The sequence below is a fragment of the Nesoenas mayeri genome, assembly GCF_963082525.1.
Source record: "Nesoenas mayeri genome assembly, chromosome: 5".
NCBI lineage: Eukaryota > Metazoa > Chordata > Aves > Columbiformes > Columbidae > Nesoenas > Nesoenas mayeri.
The window spans coordinates 13,205,792-13,224,330 of record NC_137548.1 but is presented as its reverse complement, the minus strand read 5'-3'; the positions used below and the strand labels follow the sequence as shown (position 1 = coordinate 13,224,330).

At 41.0% G+C, this 18,539-nt stretch overlaps 1 protein-coding gene across 1 annotated transcript; it reads right to left on the bottom strand.

Annotated features, from left to right (window-relative positions):
* Positions 1–9,758: 9,758 nt before the first annotated feature.
* On the bottom strand, positions 9,759–18,303 carry SLC25A29 (solute carrier family 25 member 29; the record flags this gene model as incomplete). The annotated part of the gene is made up of 4 exons (XM_080345425.1): positions 18,086–18,303; positions 16,426–16,469; positions 11,702–11,785; positions 9,759–10,502 (listed from the first exon to the last, which is right to left on the bottom strand). The coding sequence occupies exons 1-4, from the start codon at positions 18,117–18,119 to the stop codon at positions 9,759–9,761; spliced, it is 906 nt and encodes a 301-aa protein (XP_080201551.1). The 5' UTR covers positions 18,120–18,303.
* Positions 18,304–18,539: the final 236 nt, after the last annotated feature.

Sequence of the window (18,539 nt, the reverse complement as noted above, 5' to 3'; positions counted from 1 at the left end):
TACTTTCCTGTATCATAAAGTCGTACCCGTTTTTATTGAATTGCAAGGTAAAGATATTCCTTGATGCCACTACTTCATCCTTCCACATACATTTGAGACTAGGTTATTTATGTTAAATACTGATTTGAGGATTAACTGGGAGTTGAAACTTGTATTGCCCCTAGTTATATTGCATCTAATTACAGAAAGCTGAGAAATTTTCACCTAGACTTCAAATCAGTAGCACTACATACACTCCTGAGTGTAAATAGCATCGCTTAATAGCATGAATGATCTTGCTTTGTGGCTGGTTAATTCCACATTGGGTATGAATAAATACTTGCATTGACCAGCTTCTCTAAGTTATTTAAGCTTTTGAAGTGTAATTGGCACATCTCATTCTTAAAACTTCATGCTGAGTTGATTTCAGAGTTCTCCTTATGGATTTTCAGTGAAGAAATTGCAGACTTCGAGAACAACAGCAGAGTTGACTTTGAAAGCACTGTTGGCAGCCTCCTATCGACAACTTCTCATCCAACCAGTTTGAGAGAAAATTCAGGTAAGGGGAGGAGAGTCTGAGGGGTGGGGGAAATGTAGCCAGTGGTTCTAAAGTTGGCAAAATATGTAAGTGCTTCTACTGCTCATTTGATCTTATATTTCATATTACCTTATCTGGTTCTTCTGCTGTTGAAGTGGAAGGAGAGAATTCTGTAGCCGTCTTATCTTTCAGATTCAGACCATTTTTTAAAAGGTTGAACTGACTGCAGACTTTTCCAGTTGTGTCTATTTGTGGTCTGCAAGTAGCAGTATGTCCTGGTTTAAATACAAGACAAACTGAACTTAAATACCTGTTATTTCTGGAGATGTTTTTTCTTGAAGAGGGTATAGGAGAAGCCCAGGTACAGATATTAAACTATGTTAATAAATTATTAGCAAAACTAAGCTGAGAATTCCTTTTTTCCTCTCTGCCAGGACCTCAGCTGACCTTGCACTTGATTTTAGTTATCTTCTTCTTAAAGAGGTTCACTGTTCAATTGAGGGAGTGAATTTTGCACTTTTTTTTTCCCCCCCATAGTGGCTACAAATGGTCATTCAACAAAGCCAAATACTAAACAGTCTAACAATGTAGCTTGTCAGCAGTAATGTAGTTTAATAGACTGATGGAAATCCTTTCTCTCTGCGAATTCCACAGGAAGTAAAAAGCAGTAGTTAACAGAAATGGCATAATTATTGAGGCTTTCAAATGTTTGAAGAAAGCTAATTCCTTCAAAGTGATAGATGAAGAGAAATGGCAGTGGCCAGTTTCCACTTGGTCATACCCTTCTCTAAGGTGCATACATGATATTTTGTCAGTGCAAACTTGGAAAAAACTGGGACCAATGCGTCTTTCTACTCAGCTAAGATGGACAAACTTGAGGACAGTATATGCTGAGTAGCAGTCTTCAAAATGTGGCTCCTCAATGCCTTTAATAAATGGAAAAAAACTGGTGTTTTTGTTAGGATTGCTAGACAAATCAGTCTAGGATGTCGAGTGGTAGCTGTTAGTGGTGTTGGTTGATCTAGTTGTTCTATAGTGATGGCAATTTGGAATAGTAAGTTTTGAATCTGTACGGCACCTTTCTTAAGTCTGTGTTAGAATGGCTTGAGGAGGGAAGTAAACAGTGTTTGTGTCTGCACTAAGCTTTGACTTGAGAAGCTTCAGTACTTGTGGATTTCTAGATTGGATGTTGGGTGTAAATTCTGCAGGCAGGAATAAAAATAAAAGTTGGACTTGGGATCAGTACACTTATTCATAGCTGTGTAAATGAAATAGTTAAAAAGGTTGCTTGTATCAGTGTGATTTGGCTGTCCCAGGGCAAAAGAATGGGAGAGAAATGTGAGGATGAGGGGTGTGAGACCCTGCTGTAGGACACAATAAGCAGAAACATCTACACAGGAATACATAATGGTGCAAACAAATTAGAGGAGTGTGTGTGCTTGTATTATCATGAGACTTGGTATTCATTTTAATCATATAGTTTGATTTAGTACCAAGTTGCCAAAGGCTAACAGTGTGAAGATGGCTTTACAGCAGTGCTTAAATGCTGCCTGGATGGCTACCGGCTTCATTTTGTAATGTAATTTTAATCAGTGGTCCTTTACTCAGTTGCATTCTTTTTGCCTAAATCAAACCAGCTTAGATTGGTTTATAAGTTCTCACACTCATCCTATATTATTGAGGCAGTTTTACTTAGAAATTTTTTCAGTCCCTTTGTTTCTCTGAAAATAGTCTGGAGAATATTGAATTTCCTTCTAGAGAAAACACATCTGATTCAGTATAATTGTTCATGTGAATTTTACAGGTCCTGGCTGCACCTAAAGTAACAGAAAATCCCTATTTTGCTGTCGGCAAATGAGTATTATAATATTGCTTATAGGAACTGTCTTACACAACTCTAGTTTCAGGGTTTTCTTAAGTCTTATGTTATTTTTTTTTCTCTAAAATAAAAGCTTTAAGATCAGATGCTGGTTGTCCTTCTCTTGCATGTTAAGGTGTGGACGTAATATCCCTCTTGTGAGCTGCTGTTCTCACCAGGTTCCTGTGGGGATTGGAAGATCCTTGGAGGTGTTTAAAAGGCATTTAGACAAAGTTCTTAAGGACATGGTTTAGTGCTAGAGTCACGTTAGGTTATGGTTGTACTCGATGATCCTGAGGGTCTCTTCCAACTGAAATGATTCAATGATTCTATCTCTTCAGGAGCAGGCCTGAAGTTCTATAGAAATGTTGGTCAATTTTGGGAGGAAGAGAAAGTGAGAGGGTGTCTTGTGGGGTCCTTGCAGGACTTTTGGATGCTTCTGTGTGCGACCACTTTTGCATTAAGTATTTTTGTATGTTTAAGTGTGATTCCTCTCTAGTTGAGCTGATATTAGGTAGAGTGTATGTCAGTGCCTTATTTCAGTCTGTGCAGATACTCTTTAATAGTAGTTTGCCAGGAGGTGGCAGTGAATTACCAGTTTGTGCGGCGTGACCAGCGGACAGAATTGCGAAGTGCCGGGGTGCCCCTGTGAGGTCAGGTGTGTGTAGGGTGTCCTGTGGTGTAGAGTAGACCCTGACAGACTTGAAATCTGCCAGTGTTGAGGAGCAAGTTTCCCACATACCGGTGCAGATGAATAAGAAGTACAACTCTGCTGATTTTTGAGAGTCCCAAGTGTACTTGTGCATTCGTAAAAAGCACCAGCAAGGCAATGCAAATAAAGGCTGTAAATGGAAACTGTTGAGTGTGACACAGATCATATATTTTTGGGGAATCCATACATCTGATATTAATATCTTTAAAGACAAATATGGAAATCTTATGACATGTAGTGTTAATGAATGTGCTTTCAACTGTAAGTGGCTATTTTGGTTAGCTGGTTGACAAGGAGTTACAGGAGGGATTCAGTGGTGGGCTACAAAGATGATTAGGGGCTTGGAACAACTTTTTTATGAAGAGAGACTAAGAGAACTGGGTCTGTTCAGCCTGGAGAAGAGAAGGCTGAGAGGTGATCGCATAAGTGTTTATAAATATCTGAAGGGTGGATGTCAAGAGGATGGGACCAGACTCTTCAGGGGTCCCCAACGATAGGATGAGGGGAAGTGGGCACAGACTGAGGCACAGGAGGTTCCATCTGAATATGAGGAGAAACTTCTTTACTTTGAAGGTGCCAGAGCACTGGAACAGGCTGCCCAGAGAGGTTGTGGAGTCTCTTCTAGGGACATTCAAAACCCACCTGAACACATTCCTGTGTGATCTGCTCTGGTGAACCTGCTTTAGCAGGTGGGTTGGACTGGATGATCTCCAGAGGTCCCTTCCAACCCCAACCACTCTGTGATTCTGTGAAAACACCAATGCTCAAATGGAGCTGTGGCTTCCTCAAAAGTCAAAGGCATTTCAGGCCTTGCTGCTTGACTTAGTGTGTTGCTGCTCATAATGTTTGCAAGGCCATTGCAGAAGCTGCAAGGACAGATGTTGTGTCTGAGTCCTGCATTGCTGCTCTTTAGGGAATCAAAGATCTTAAGTAAACTGGTTCTCTCTCTGGAGGAGGCCCACAGTAAAAGTGTATTTCAGAGGGATGTTTGTGAATAACAGGTACATTTTTGAGATTAATCATAGGAGCAGGTAAAGACTGAGTCATAAGATGGACTCCTTGTTAAACAGTGGAAAATCCATGCACAAGAAAGCTTGGTGACTGGTATGCCTTAATGTACTTCAGCTAAAGCTCATCTCAGCAATCAGTTGCAAGACAGATCTGTAGAAAACCCTGTCTTATTAGTGTTTGGATTTAGGGGCTCGTAAAGTCAGCTGTGCTTCAGAGCTGCAAGATGCTTGCTGAGGACCTCATTAACGTTGCCAATTGCAATTTTGGCTTGCAAAATTTTTGACTGCCTCATGTGGGGCATCATGCAGCTTGTGTTTGGGCTTATTGTTTAACACATTTATTTTTTCTCAGCAAAACAGAAGATTTGCCCTTTGGACATTAGAATCCTTCGGTCTTCAGTCTTAACTGGTGCTTTGACTGAGCCTCCAATGGATTTATATGAATCCAATGACTCCCATAGGCTGGAAGGGCATAAAAATGTTTATGGTTTGAAAATGGATTGAGAGAAATAATACTATGGCAGGCATTGAGGTTTTCTGTTTGTGTGTTTTCTGTGTTTGTTTTTATTCTTTCCTTTTGCATAGGTTAGGGATAGGGGATTTAATCTCAGTTTTTTCCAGAGAATGGTATGAAAGTGTCCAGTCTGAGCTGGCAGGGAAGCAGGTGTCTGCCTGGAGAAAATTCAGGGTAAGAGAGTTTATTTGTATTTTTACTTCCTTTAATTGCACTTAAAAAGTTTGAACTTTATTACTAGCCTGTTTGAAAATTACAACACCTGTTGCACATTTTTCCTTAAGTGAAAACACATCGGTGCACAGGGAAGACAATATGTGGCCTGGTTGACTGCAGCACTTGAGTATACCTGATCTAGGATGAATCTCTGCGTAAGACAAATAGATCAGGTCCTAGGAAAATAATGCTAATTTTCTTTCATATCAGCTTTAGCCAAATCAAATTACTCTAGCAACAATTCTACTTATTTTGATATATTTAGCTGACAGTGCAGACTGTGAGGTGAAGCTTCATTATGATTTTAGTATTTTATCGATTGACACGTGGATATGGTTGAAATGGTACAACTCTATTTTATGGTTAGTAAAAAGTATGAAGAGTTCCTTTCAGTAAGTAAAAGCAGTTATAATAAAGTATAATAATAGTGAATGAGACCAAGAAGTGATATAACTGTTAGATGTAAAATTTTATAGACCTGAAGAATGTTTTCTGAACATTAGAACTTGCCTTTCTTTCATTTATATCCATGTATAGGGTATTATTTTTTCACTACAGACCTTGCTTTTCTTGGTTTCAGTTTGTTTCCCGATGAAACCCTTCAGTTTAAAAACATATTCTGGGTCAAATCAGTTAAAACTGATAATAAACTAGGTAGACAAGCTTTTACTGTTTATCATATGTATTGTGTGCATATTATGTCACTAATTTTTTTTTTCTGTTAGCAATTACCATTTTTGTGATTAGCGAGGACAACGTTTAGTAGAAGAATTGCAAAACAGTTACACTGGATGGATAAAAATGGCTGTTTTTCCTCTGCTTTCCTCCCGCACTGCCCATGAACATACATAAATTCCTGAACATTGACAGAAGCAGTTTGCTTCCACATGATTTCAAAAAGCCTGTCCCCACTAGTTTTGGCCCAGCAAGTTCTTTGGTTCCCTGCACTCTTGCTGTGCCTCCCAGAGTTGTGTGATCCCTTAGATCCTTCATCTGTCTCCATGGCTGTGGTGTTTGATATGGCACATTGCCTCAGGTAAGATGCTATTTTCTCTGGTTGTTTTTCTGTCAGAAGAGGGGCTTAATTGCATCTTCTGATAATCTAATGGTGTTTAGCACACTTCTAGGCTTTAGGTTGTTCTTTAACTATCCCCAGATCAAGAGTCTGGCCAACAGCAGCTGTTAACACCTGTTTTCCAGCATAATAATAGTAAATATATTTAATTTTGAAGAACAAACACATCTCTTTGCTGCAAGGTCAGCTTTTTATACTTGCATCTTAGTAACTTTCCCAGTATGTTGCGTGTCCTGCACCTCCAATGTACATGTTTTCAACCCTTGAATGTCTGGCTACTTTTGCATGTGAACTGTAAAAAAGCCATTATAACATATGCAGAGAAAAGCAAGAAAGAGAGGACCAAAAAAAAAATACTGTTATGTTACAGTTGTGGATGTGATAAATGAACTGAATTTCACCCCAGTAGTTTTACTATAGTAACTTCTTTAAAACTTGGAAGGTTTGCACCTGGGTAGATTTTCCCTCTTGTTCTAACTGAGCATATTTGTGGATGCAACTTGTAACACTGGTTTGACCCATCCACCAGCAGGTGGGTCATAAGAAAGAACAGAGCACAGGATAGTGAGTTTTACCTTCTTACTCCCTTCAGTTGTTGAGGTGTTTGTTAATAGGGCATCTCCTACCCAGGATCATGATGCTTGTGGGAAGGAGGACCTGGGGAGGCAGAATACAGTTCTATGGACTTGGTTAAATTGATTTAAATATAAGAAAATCTAGCAGGAAGGAACTGAATCATGTTTTAAAAGGCTGAAACTGTTGTCTAGCTTGATTTAATAGTTGGGAGTTAGTTGCACAGATTTCAAGCAACTGGTATCAGATGAAGTTTAAAGCTGGTTTTGACCCTCCTCTTGGGCTTGTTGAGTAACCGCCAGTGTCTGCTACTGATTATTTAAGTTCCAGATGGATGAATTTCTGGACAGAATGTTTCAGCAAATACTGCAAGTAAAACATTGTGTAGACCTTTCTGTTTTGATCATGTAGCTGCCTTTTAGGGAGACACTGTTTGCTTATTCCAAATATTTGTTTCTGTGTCATAGTTCAATGTTGTTGCTCCTGCTGGGAGAACACAAGGTACTTGACTGGAACTGCCCTGGGCCACGGTTAGTTAAGTGGTGGCTTTTCCCTTTTCTGATCTAGCAAACTGTTGCTTGACAGGTTTTCTTTTGGATCAATTAGTGGAGCCAGAACCTGAAGCAACCTCTCATCAGCAAGGAGAGGTCTTTTTCATAGGTTATAACACTCGTAGAATAGTTTGTGTGGAAGGGACCTTCAGAGCTCATCTAGTCCAACCCCCCTGCAATGAGCCGGGACATCTTCAACCAGATCAGGTTGCTCAGAGCCCTGTCCAGCCTGGCCTTGAATGTTTCCAGGCATGGGGTATCTACTAGCTCTCTGGGCAAGTTTTTCATGTATTTTATTACCCTCATTGTAAAAAATTTCTTCCTGGTGTCCAGCCTGAATCTCTCCTCTTCTAGTTAAAATCATTACCCCTTGTCCTATCAGAACAGGCCCTGCTAAAAAAGTCTGTCCCCATCTTTCTTATAGGCTACTTCCTTTCAAGGACCAAAAGGCTGCTTCAAGGTCTCCCCAGAGCCTTCTCTTCTCCAGGCTCAACAACCCCACCTTTCTCAGCCGGTCGTCATAGGAGAGGTGTTCTCTTGCTCTGATCATCCTGGATTTCCTGCATGGCATTTTATTTGGAATATTGATGCTCTCTGTGGCCTAGTTGTGCTGTCTAAAGCCAAAAAATTACAACCTACAAAGCTTTTTTCGTTAAACTCTTGCATCTTAGAGCCAAGCATTCTTCTGACTGAGGTACGAACAGTACTGTTGGCAGATGTGGTACTTGATCCTGATGTGACTCTGCAGGGACCCTACGCTTGTCTTCTGCAGTTTTGCAGCCTTGGTGCTGCTCAGCACTGCTTAAACCAAACATGCAGAATAGGAAGGGTCCAAGCACTGTGTCAGCTCTTTGGTTCTAAAAGCAGGATTGTTCTCTTAGTAGCTATAATACCTCCAACTGAGGCACTTAGTGAAAAGATCAGTTTCAAGAACCAAGATCAGACAACTTCCCTTCTTTGCTTCATCGAATTGATGCGCTCTGAGCCAGAGCAAGGCGCTGGCCTTCCTGGTGTGCGTGAAAGGCAGGTGGGGAACAAGTTTCTCCAGGCAAGAGCCAGAAACTCCACCCTCTTGTGCAGTTGATTTAACAGCATCCAAGTAAAATACAAGAAACTTGAAAGAACCAAAGTAAAAATTTTTTAAAAATTTATTCCCTCAATTTTATATACAATAATTACAGACTACTGTACAAAGGTGTAAATGGTCTTTGCTGTGAGTTGTGCATTTGCAGCTTAGTAGACAGATTTAACATTCAATTTGAATCTCAGTGCAAGTAGGCAGCAAAACATCCAACATACCTCCAAGGTATAAAAAGACATACCAGTTTTAAAGGTTTCTCCAGCATATTTTGTTGCAGTGCAAAATGCTATGAAACAAGGGTTTTTTTAGAAAATTCATATAAATTAGACACATATTGCACTTGTCCCAACCAAGTGTAACAACTTGTACTTAATTAGTTCAATATGTTTTAGAACATCCTCACACACATGCACTCCTCCTGCCTATACGTGCCAAATATGTGTAGCTCATGTTCCAAATCTTCAATAACTGTTTAGAACTCTTTGACTAATGCAATCTCTCTTGAACAGACTGCTAAAAAAAAAAAAATCACAATGGACTAATGTAACAAGAAAATTCTCCAAAACCCTTTTCAGTCATCTTTTCAGTCATCTTTCCAGTAGCACTGTAACTAAATACATAAAAATCAATTTTGTATAAATTCATAATGCAAGCATATTGAACACCAGCCATTTCAGACACTTACACCACTACTGTCCGGAAAGGAATGAAACATCCAGTTCTAAACATGTACATATTTCTATAGTACTTCAAGCTGCTAAGCTAACTTTGCACCCACAAACATTTTGTGCAATACCACAGGTAGGACTTGACTTCTGTACATTACTGGCTTCTATGGGGCATGTTGAGGGAAGTGGCACAATGTTGCATTAACTTCGGAGAACAAAGTCTACTTTGGCTGAATCCAGTCAACACAACCCATGTACCCACCAAATGAGAAACAGAGGAGAAGGCAAGTAACAGCTGTTTCACTAGATTTGAGTTTCCTTAAATCCTTACAAACATTGAGATCTAAAGGAAAGTCTGTGCTTAAGATATTTATTCCAAGCTGAAAGGGAGGTAGCTTAGGAACAAGTCATTGTTCATACTGGTCTGCAATAAAGAAAAATTAAAAAACTGCTACTTAAACCACTGACATATAAAAGCAGAGGAAAAGTAAAACACATGGCTAGCTGAATGCTAGTCCATGCCTCAAACAGCTCAGGGTTACCTGCAAATGACTCCAACAATTAATGTCCTCCCCCTACTTCACCTTAAATGACTATACTTACTCCTGTTACATGCAAAAAGAGCATTTCTTTTCTGAAAATATTTCTGCATTCATCTTAGTCATTCAGAACATGAGTGGAAGAAAACCTGATTTCTGATACTATGACATTCTCCAGATCCTTTTCTGGAGCTGCAACAGTAGCTGTACAGTACTTGCTAAAGGCAGGTCCCCATCTTACTTGGATACTACTAGATATGAAGTCCTTAGTAAGGCAATGTGCTGTTTATACAAGTAATGAGATGAAATCCTAATTTGACAAATTTGGAATTCTTTATATAGATAACACATATTTACATCTCTTGTGTGGGTCAAATGTTTACATTAAAAACAAAAACAACCCAGCCAGCCAGGCTTTGGATCAGGAGAACAAACAGCAAGCATTCACAAACTGGAAGGCTGCTGGATTACTGGACCTGGTTCACATCCACGAAGGTTGTCATCTGGCCTCATATACATAAGGAAGACAGTGACAGTAGCAAAGGTAGCTGCGTTGACAGGAAAAGCCCGGAGAAGTGTGGAAGTAAGACCTCTTGTGAACACCCTCCAGCCTTCTTCATGGTAACTCTTCTGGACACAGTCCAAAATGCCATTGTATTGTGTAACGCCTCCGACTCCATCAGCCTGGAGTCGGGATTTGATCACATCCATGGGATAGGTTGAGAGCCAGGACACAATTCCCGACACCCCTCCAGAAAACAGCAGTTTGGGAATAACGTAACTGTCTTCAGCTTCACAGCCTAAATACCTGGTCATGCAGTCATAGGTCAGGAAGTAAAAGCCAAAGCTTGGAGTCTCTCTTATGAACGTAGAGACCATGCCCCGGTTGATACCCCTCAGCCCTTCCTTTTGATAGATTTTGATCAAACAATCCAGGGAATTTTTGTAGTTCTTCACTTTTTGTTTGTATTCACCTGTTCCTTGAAGCTGCATTCTTGTCTTTGCCAGCTCCATGGGACAGCAGATGATGCACTGGATGGCCCCGGCCGCGGACCCTGCAAGGAACTGGTTCAGAGGAGTGTCTTTGCCAAGAGCACGAAGTGTGTTTCCTTGCACACCGAACACAAGGGCGTTAATGAAGGTAAGTCCCATCATTGGTGACCCAATACCTTTATAGAGTCCAAAAGCCTAATGGAAGAAGGAAAGAAGGAAAAACTCTTTTTAACATTGGTGTGGATAACCTCCTGAAACTCTGCAGAACGTGGCCTTTCTGGCTCTTTCTAACAGTGGCCAGAGGATCAGTACCATCTTGCTTTATAACAATAATTTCATTGCTGCCTAGGACACAAACATCGAAACATTTCTAGCAGTATAAATATATAGTTGAACACATCCAGAAAATAATCTTAGTCCATCCAGAGAGGAGTTTCATGGTAAATTTTACACTTTATTTTTTAAGTAGCTAAAAGCCTAAACCTTTTAGCTATGGTCTTAAAGCTTCAGCAGAAAAAAAGCTTCACCAATTTCTTCACTCATTGCTTAGATTCTCAGAAAATTACCTATTTAAGTAACTCATTATCGTATTTGAACCTGTATCAAAAATAGCGTGGTCAGCAGGACAAGGGAAGTGATCCTTCCCCTGTACTCTGCATTGGTGAGGCCACACCTGGAGTATTGTGTTCAGTTCTGGGCCCCTCAGTTCAGGAAAGACATTGAAGTGCTGGAGCGGGTCCAGAGAAGAGCAACACGACTGGTGAAGGGACTTGAACATAAGACCTATGGGGAGAGGCTGAGGGAGCTGGGGTTGTTTAGTCTGGAGAAGAGGAGGCTTAGAAGTGACCTCATCACTCTCTATAACTACCTGAAGGGAAGTTATAGCCAGGTGGGGATTGGTCTCTTCTCCCAGGCAGTCAGGAATAGGACAAGGGGGCATGGGCTTAAACTCTGCCAGGGGAAATTTAGGCTGGATATTAGAAAGAAATTCTTTACAAAGAGAGTGATCAGGCATTGGAACGGCCTGCCCAGGGAGGTGGTGGACCCGCCATCCCTGGAGGTTTTTAAACTGAGATTGGACATGGCACTTAGTGCCATGATCTAGTAAACAGACTAGAGTTGGACCAAGGGTTGGACTCGATGATCTCTGAGGTCTTTTCCAACCCAGCTGATTCTGTGATTTTGTGATCAACTTCCAATTTAATGATCTTCTTCACAAAGTTTCTGGCAAACTTCTGACTACAAGATCTGCCCTGTGGTCAGGTGAGGTTCAGAACATGCTTATCTCTTGACCTTCAATATTTGTACTTTTTTTTTTGTTAAAGAACCTCCCACCCTTCTGATACAAAATACATGAAGATACAAAATATGCAAAGTGTTAATTTTGTACTTACAGATTCTTGCTTTATGATGGACTGAAAGCAATGGAAGGTCCCACGGTAGAGAGGTTTCTCTACATTTTGAACTTGGAGACGAACCTATAAAAAGTTGTATGAGATACTGATTTGTATGTCAAGAGCAGCCTAATTTGTAAACTTTAATTTTGTGCATATACAGAGATTTGCTATAGTAATATATTATATATGCAAGAGCACAGGCTGGACGCTGCAATGCCATATGTGGCAAAATAACTTGAAAATATTCTAAGTGTTTCAAATTAACTTTTTGGGTAAAGACATGAAGGAAGGAGGATTATTAACAACTTGTGAATATTAGAAAAACATTACGTGGAAGTACAACAGGGTACACTATTATCTAGAATTTCAGATTGGAGTTTTCCAGTACTGGCTACAATAAGTACTTTCTTCAGCTGCTAGGAATATTTCTGTTCACACTAAGGAATATCTGTACAAACCAAATAGAATTTCTTAAAATTATTTACAAATCAAGCATGAAATAAGGCTAATTGTAAAAGGATGGAAAAGTTCAACACCACCACCCATAGTGTTCCTGGTTACCAGACTTGGGGTGCTTCACTGAGATCTGATTTCTTCTCAGAGGGTAGCTGGGAAGAGATTAAGGCATCCTTCTTTGCATAAGGACAGAATAAAAAGCTACTTGTCCTTTTACATTTTAGTCTGTTTGGGTTTTTTTTACTTGATAAATGCAAACAATTTATGAGGGTGTGGCTGTTTCAAACTTTAATGTTAGTAATCAGTTAACTTTTCCAAAATTGAAACAGTATGTTCTGCTGGACAGATAGAAGCTGTTGTAACTGGTGAGATCAGGAGACAGGCCAGTTTCCCACAAGTTTTTTAACATTAAAGGGGAAAATCCAATCCGTTTTCTCCTGCTGCTTTGTTTTCAACATATTTCAAACAAAACAAAAAAGCCTCATAAGCTACCTAGTTTGTGCAAAACCCCACACTGCAATGAACTCAATAAATAGGTTTCACTGGATTGAAAGAGTCAGAAATCTGTCTCTGATCTCCAGCATGGAGGGCTCTAATGTTCCTGAGAAAAGATGCTTATCAACCATTTAATGCTGCTGCTACAACTCCAGGGCAAAAACTTCAAGACTCTTATTCTGAACAAAAGATTATCAGGTGTATGCAAGAGATTCCTGACTGTAAGTCTTTTTATCCCTGTTTGCCTAAAGTAATAATAAACACCACCACAACAATGAAAGACCCATAAGGTGATGTGGGTCTAGAAAAGGATTTAGGGATATGGTTTGTCAAAACTCTATATTCAGGTTAGCTTTCTTTGAGGCAAAAATTATTTACATGTTCAGTATTGTTTTTATATTTCTACAACATGTAATTTTATGTCTGTAAATCAAAACTTCAGCCTTTTTGGTATACACATCAGTGTATGCTGGCCAGAAGGGGAAGCTGAGACCACCTCAGTTTTTCCAAGATGGAAGAGGGTTTTAAAACTTCTTAGACTTAAAAGTAGGCTTACAGTGGGATTCAAAGAAAATAAATCCTCTCTTACTCAAAATGCTGTTTGGGGGTCAGGCAGATTGTCAAAAGTACCCAAGCAGCAGACCCACAAGCAAAGTCATAAATCTTGACAAGCTGTCAGAACTGCACAAAATGAAGCTTTAACTCCATTTATAACTTACTGATATTGTTTCAAAGCCTGTCTGTGAAGTGAGGGGACTTCCACATGTTTGGCTTTTGGGAGAACTGCAGCTCAGGAACCCTCTTTAACTTTTCTATATGCTTGTCTTTAGCAGTTCGGAATTAGTCATATTCTGTATATAGGTTGAACTTCCTAGTGGCATACAGCTCCCACTACTTTTGTCTAAATAATTCATGAAATATTGACCAATAAAGCTTTATTTAGAGTGTACTGATGCTCTAGGTCTAAGAATGAAAACCAGCTCTTTCATTTAAGTACAGCAATGACTGCATAGGGGTACCCATATTAGCAAACTGCCAGGTAAGGCAATGAATGCATATGAAACCTTATTTCATGAGTATTAATGCCACATTCAACAAGCTCTTTAGTGTGTATAACAATAGGATGAATGAATCATGCGCAAAGTTTAATCTTCTGTTCTGTTCATTGCCCAATTCTTGCTTCCTTCTTACTTGAAACCACTGTTACTAAGGTTTTAAGTCCAATAGTAACACACTGTAATTTTATATCACTAAGGACTTGTATAATGGTACTCAAGACAAAGCAAAAAAAAATACAAACCACCACACCCCCAAAACAGTCCAAGCATTTAATAATGTGCAAAATACGTGATTTGAAAGTGTTTGGGCAATGAAAATGCTCTCCAAGTATATGTAGTGGATAAGATCTCAACAACAGTGTGCCTCTGATTGAGTTTCAGAGTCACTGTGTGTGGAAGTGCATACAGCCAGAAATACGTACCAGAAAGAAGGTTCAGAATAAGACTTTACATTAAAAAATAAAAGTAATATTTAAACCCCACTCCCTCCATGCTATAGCTGTAGAAGAGGGACACATCAGTTTAAAAACTAAAAAGGGAAAAAGCTTCATAAGTCTTTTAGATCTTTATTTGAACTAATACATTTGGGAATAAATTAAAACTGAGAGAAACAGAAGTGTTCACCTGGGCTATACTTACTAGGTAACTCTCCCGTGATGAGGCTTATCTGTCATCTACAACAAAGTAACACTTTTGCTGTTAATGAAGACAGCCCCTAGCTCAGAAAGTAAAGGCAGTTAAAAGCAAAAAAGCAATTTTACACATTACATCAACAAACCAGGGATAAGGAGTTTGCCAGTTCTGAGATCAGCTCAGTTGTGGGTTTCGCAGGGTGACTGCACCGGCTTAACCTCTCCCTGTGTGTCCCACCATCCCCCTCCCCGCTTTGTGAAACATGGTCACTGGCCAAAAAAAAAAAAAAAAGAGCTTAAAAGACAAGACAGAAGTAAAATTCCAGCTTATCTAAGCAGCTTTCCCATTGTTCAGTTATGTTAGAAACATACAGTCTAAGGTGACTACCAGATAGCCCTTTAAACTCTGCAGAACTATAAAAAATGATTCATTCTTAATACATATACACACACAAGTTATGCATTTTTTAAAGACTGGTTATAGTGTTAGTTTTCCCACATATGGTGGTGACTATGGTAGCTAAAACACAAGCATTGGTGTTTTCTCTAAAAAAAAAAAAAAAAAAAATAGATAAATGTTTATAATACGTTCTAATGAGTATGAAATCATAGTGTGCCACAATGGATTTCATAAAACACTTCAACTCATCTGCAAAGAAATTAGTTTCTTCCATTGTAAAGCAAGATCTTTTTTCTAAAGCAAACACATCTATTTTGTATTAATACATCTGCTAGAACCAGCCTGGGAGCCCCAGTTTTACAGACACTTAAATGTTTAGTTTCATGCAATAGAAGCTGTTTTACTTTAAAACAAATGAAAAATAACAAAACCCCATGTGTTTAACTTTAATCTGAGGATAGAATTTTAGCAGTTTTGCTGGCTTCAGTGAAATGACCCATCACCTTAATTTAAGCATGTAAAACTTGGCAGGATGGGGTTGAGAGAAAAAGACAGCTGGCCTTGTATCACCATAAAGAAATGCAAGCCTGATTAATACCATTCCTGAAAATATATACTAGAATTCAACCCAATTACTTTAACAGCCAAATTTACCATACTCTGAAAAACATACGTATAGTTTTTACTATTTGAGCAGCTTGCACTTGACTGGCAAGGACTAATATCCACTAGCTAAGAAAATCTGTATTGAATTAACCATGTGCTAGAATACAGGATATGGTGATTATTTCAGTAACACTATTAGGCCTTTGCGTATTTAAACTCAGCAAAGTAAAGGTATTCCAAATATAGCTGTAGTGGTGGCGTGCTGTCTGCTGCAGTCAAGTGATCTGGTGTATCAGTTTAGCAGGGAATATATTGGCATCCCTCCTTCTTCCAGTGCAAAACTTTGGATAAGGCTGTCAAAAAGTGACTAAAGATGCCATTCCAATCTGAAAAGTGGGCTTGGACCTGTGGGAGTCCTGGCTGAAGTGCCCCCAGGAGATTTCAAATCTCATATTTGAACAGGTCTTAGCTACCCTTAGTATGCATAATACAGGTAGCTAAGCTACTATCAGAAAATCAATTTGAACTCAAAGTTATAGAAATACATAATGATACTTAAAGGGAGGAAAAAGGCCCCAGACAAGCTTTGTGCTGTGGATTTTTATCCACTTACACTCTTTGGCTACAGTGACAAATTAATGCTTGAGGAGTAAGTAGCAGAGCTTGAGGGAGAAACAAAAAGCAAATTTTCAACCCAGTAGCAAAGTAGTTTTGAGTTCCAAATGCAGGGAGAGGCAGTTTTAGCAGTTAGCGATGAACACTGCAGAGAAGCAAGCTACAGCCAAAATTATTAAATGGAAGATCGTATTTTCAAATACAGCATTGTTACTGCACTGAAGAACTTGTGGTTTACGCCAACATTTGTCATGTTACTGGGTTGAATCATACATACAAATCATTTTTCACTTCTGAAGAGCTGGAGACTGTAAATCTATAAAACATGCTTGAGGAGGCTTGCTCCAAACTTTCCAGCACAGATTTATGCTCCTACAGCATTTGGGGTTTTTTTTTCCTCCCCTACTCCTTGGTAAAACTTTGAGTTTTAGAGACAAAGTTATTTCATCATCAACCCACCTTAACAGTGTCAAATGGGTGTCCTACCAGCACTCCAGCTGCACCTGAAACCAAACAAATGCCGTGGTTATGACTCAGTTTTTCTTCCTGGGTCTGGTGTTATTGTAGCCCCAACAGGACCACCAGCCTGAGGTGTAAGTGTACAACATCACTGGCAGGCCAGGGACAGAGCATTCCTACCAAGCCAGAAGATAAGAGATCTATGATTCAGTCCTTCAGGCCAGTACTAGCTGCCTCTATGCTCCCCAAGCTTGTGAGCCCCAGGCAGGGGTTGACTACAGAGCATGCCACATCATAAGGGAAGTTCAGCAGTGATTCCTGGCCCCACCCTGAGGCAATTGCAGCCTGCAGAAATTGCAGATTTCATCTGAAGAAAAATATTTAATGTACATGCCACTCTGAGGAGTCATAGAAAACCTGGAAGCTTCTCTAAAATCCCCACACTCTGCCCGTGATGTGATGGTAGCACCTGTGGAAGGACCGTGCAACTCTTGCTTTATTCTAGCATTGAAGGACTTGTTAGGAGTTACATGCTAGACCTATTAGTTATATTACCTAATCTGAATACATGCATTTTACACTGAAAAAGACAACTACTGGCTGAAGCAAGGGATCCTTTAGCTCTCTACTTGTGTGAACCAAATCTGGAGGTTCAATCCATTTATGACTTTCTCACATCGGCAGAAAGATAATGTCCCTCCCTCTCTCTCTCTAAGAAGATGTGGCAAGAAATACAATGGCCACTCTAGGATGGAGGAGTCCAGGTTGGTCAAGGTCCCCACAGCAGCAAGATAGCCCAAGTCACAAAAATAGCCGTGTGCACTGTGTTCAGCGTGGAAAGACCAGTGGGACAACTGACCATGCAGGATCCCTGGAAAGGCAAGGATCACTAGGATGAAGTCAGAGAAAAGCTGAAAAGAAAAAAAATCTCTCTGCCAGCTTGGCAAGGAAAACAGCAAACACAAACAACTGAAAAGGCCTGAGAATAAATCTCCTGAACCCAATTAACAACGGCTAAAAATAGAAGAAGGAAGGCTGTAAGCAGATGCACAGGGAAGAGCAAGGCAAGCATACGTATTCTCTCGTCCTCTTCACGTTAAACATCTGCACTACTGATGTTTGCAGGTCAGAGGGGTTCCTGAGCCTGCTGCCGCCCGCTTGCTGACACCGGGAGAGCTCCCTTCCCGCCGGCCGCTGCTCCCAGCCCTTTCGGGCAAACCCGCCGCTGCGGCACCGCCACGGGCAGGGCCAGCCCGCACCCCCGGGAAATCCCCGAGTCCTCCCGCTGCCTGCCCCCTCCCGCCACCCGCTCCGGGCTCGGCGCCGCGGCCCTTCCCATCACAACCCCTTGCCCAGAGCAGTTCTTCTCTCCCAAAATAAAAGCGCCGCGCCCAGCTCTCCCTTCCACCCCGGTTTTTCCTCCTCTTTTCCCCCCTCCCCCTTTTTTTCCGCTTTAAAATTTTTTTCTATTTCCCCCTCACTTTTCCCCCCCCTTTTCTTTTTTCTTCCCCCTTTTCTTTTTCTCATTTCCTCCCCTTCTGCATTTTCATTTTACGTCCCTTCCCACCCTTTTATCCCCCCTTTTCCCTCTATTTTTCTCCTCCACCCCCCTTTTTATTTATTATTTATTTTTTTTTTCCGCAGCTCCCCTTCTCCTCACCGCCGACACATCCCGCGAGGAAATCCAGAGCCATGCTGGCACCCTCCGCTCCCGGCGGGCCCAGCCCTTGCGCGATGCCGCTCCGCGCACTGCCGCGCCCGCCTCGCCGGCCGCCCTTTCTGCCGGGCCGGGGCCGGGCCGCGCCTCCGAAGGGGCGGGCTGCGGGACAACTCCCCCCAGGCGCCCGCAGCCACTGGCGGCCTCGCCGGGGCGGCTCTGAGCAAAGGGCGGGACGAGGATGGGACTACCGGAGATGGGGGGGCGGAGTCCCCTTTCCCTCTCCCCTCTTCCTCCTCCCTCTCCCCCCTCTCCCTCCTCCCTCTCCCCCCTCTCCCTCCCCCTCCCCAACCGTTCCCTTCGCAGCTGCATCTGAAAAATTTAACCATTGCAATACCCTAAGTAATGAGAGAAAGAAAATTTGGAGTCTGCGGAGGTGGTGATTACGTGGCGCAGA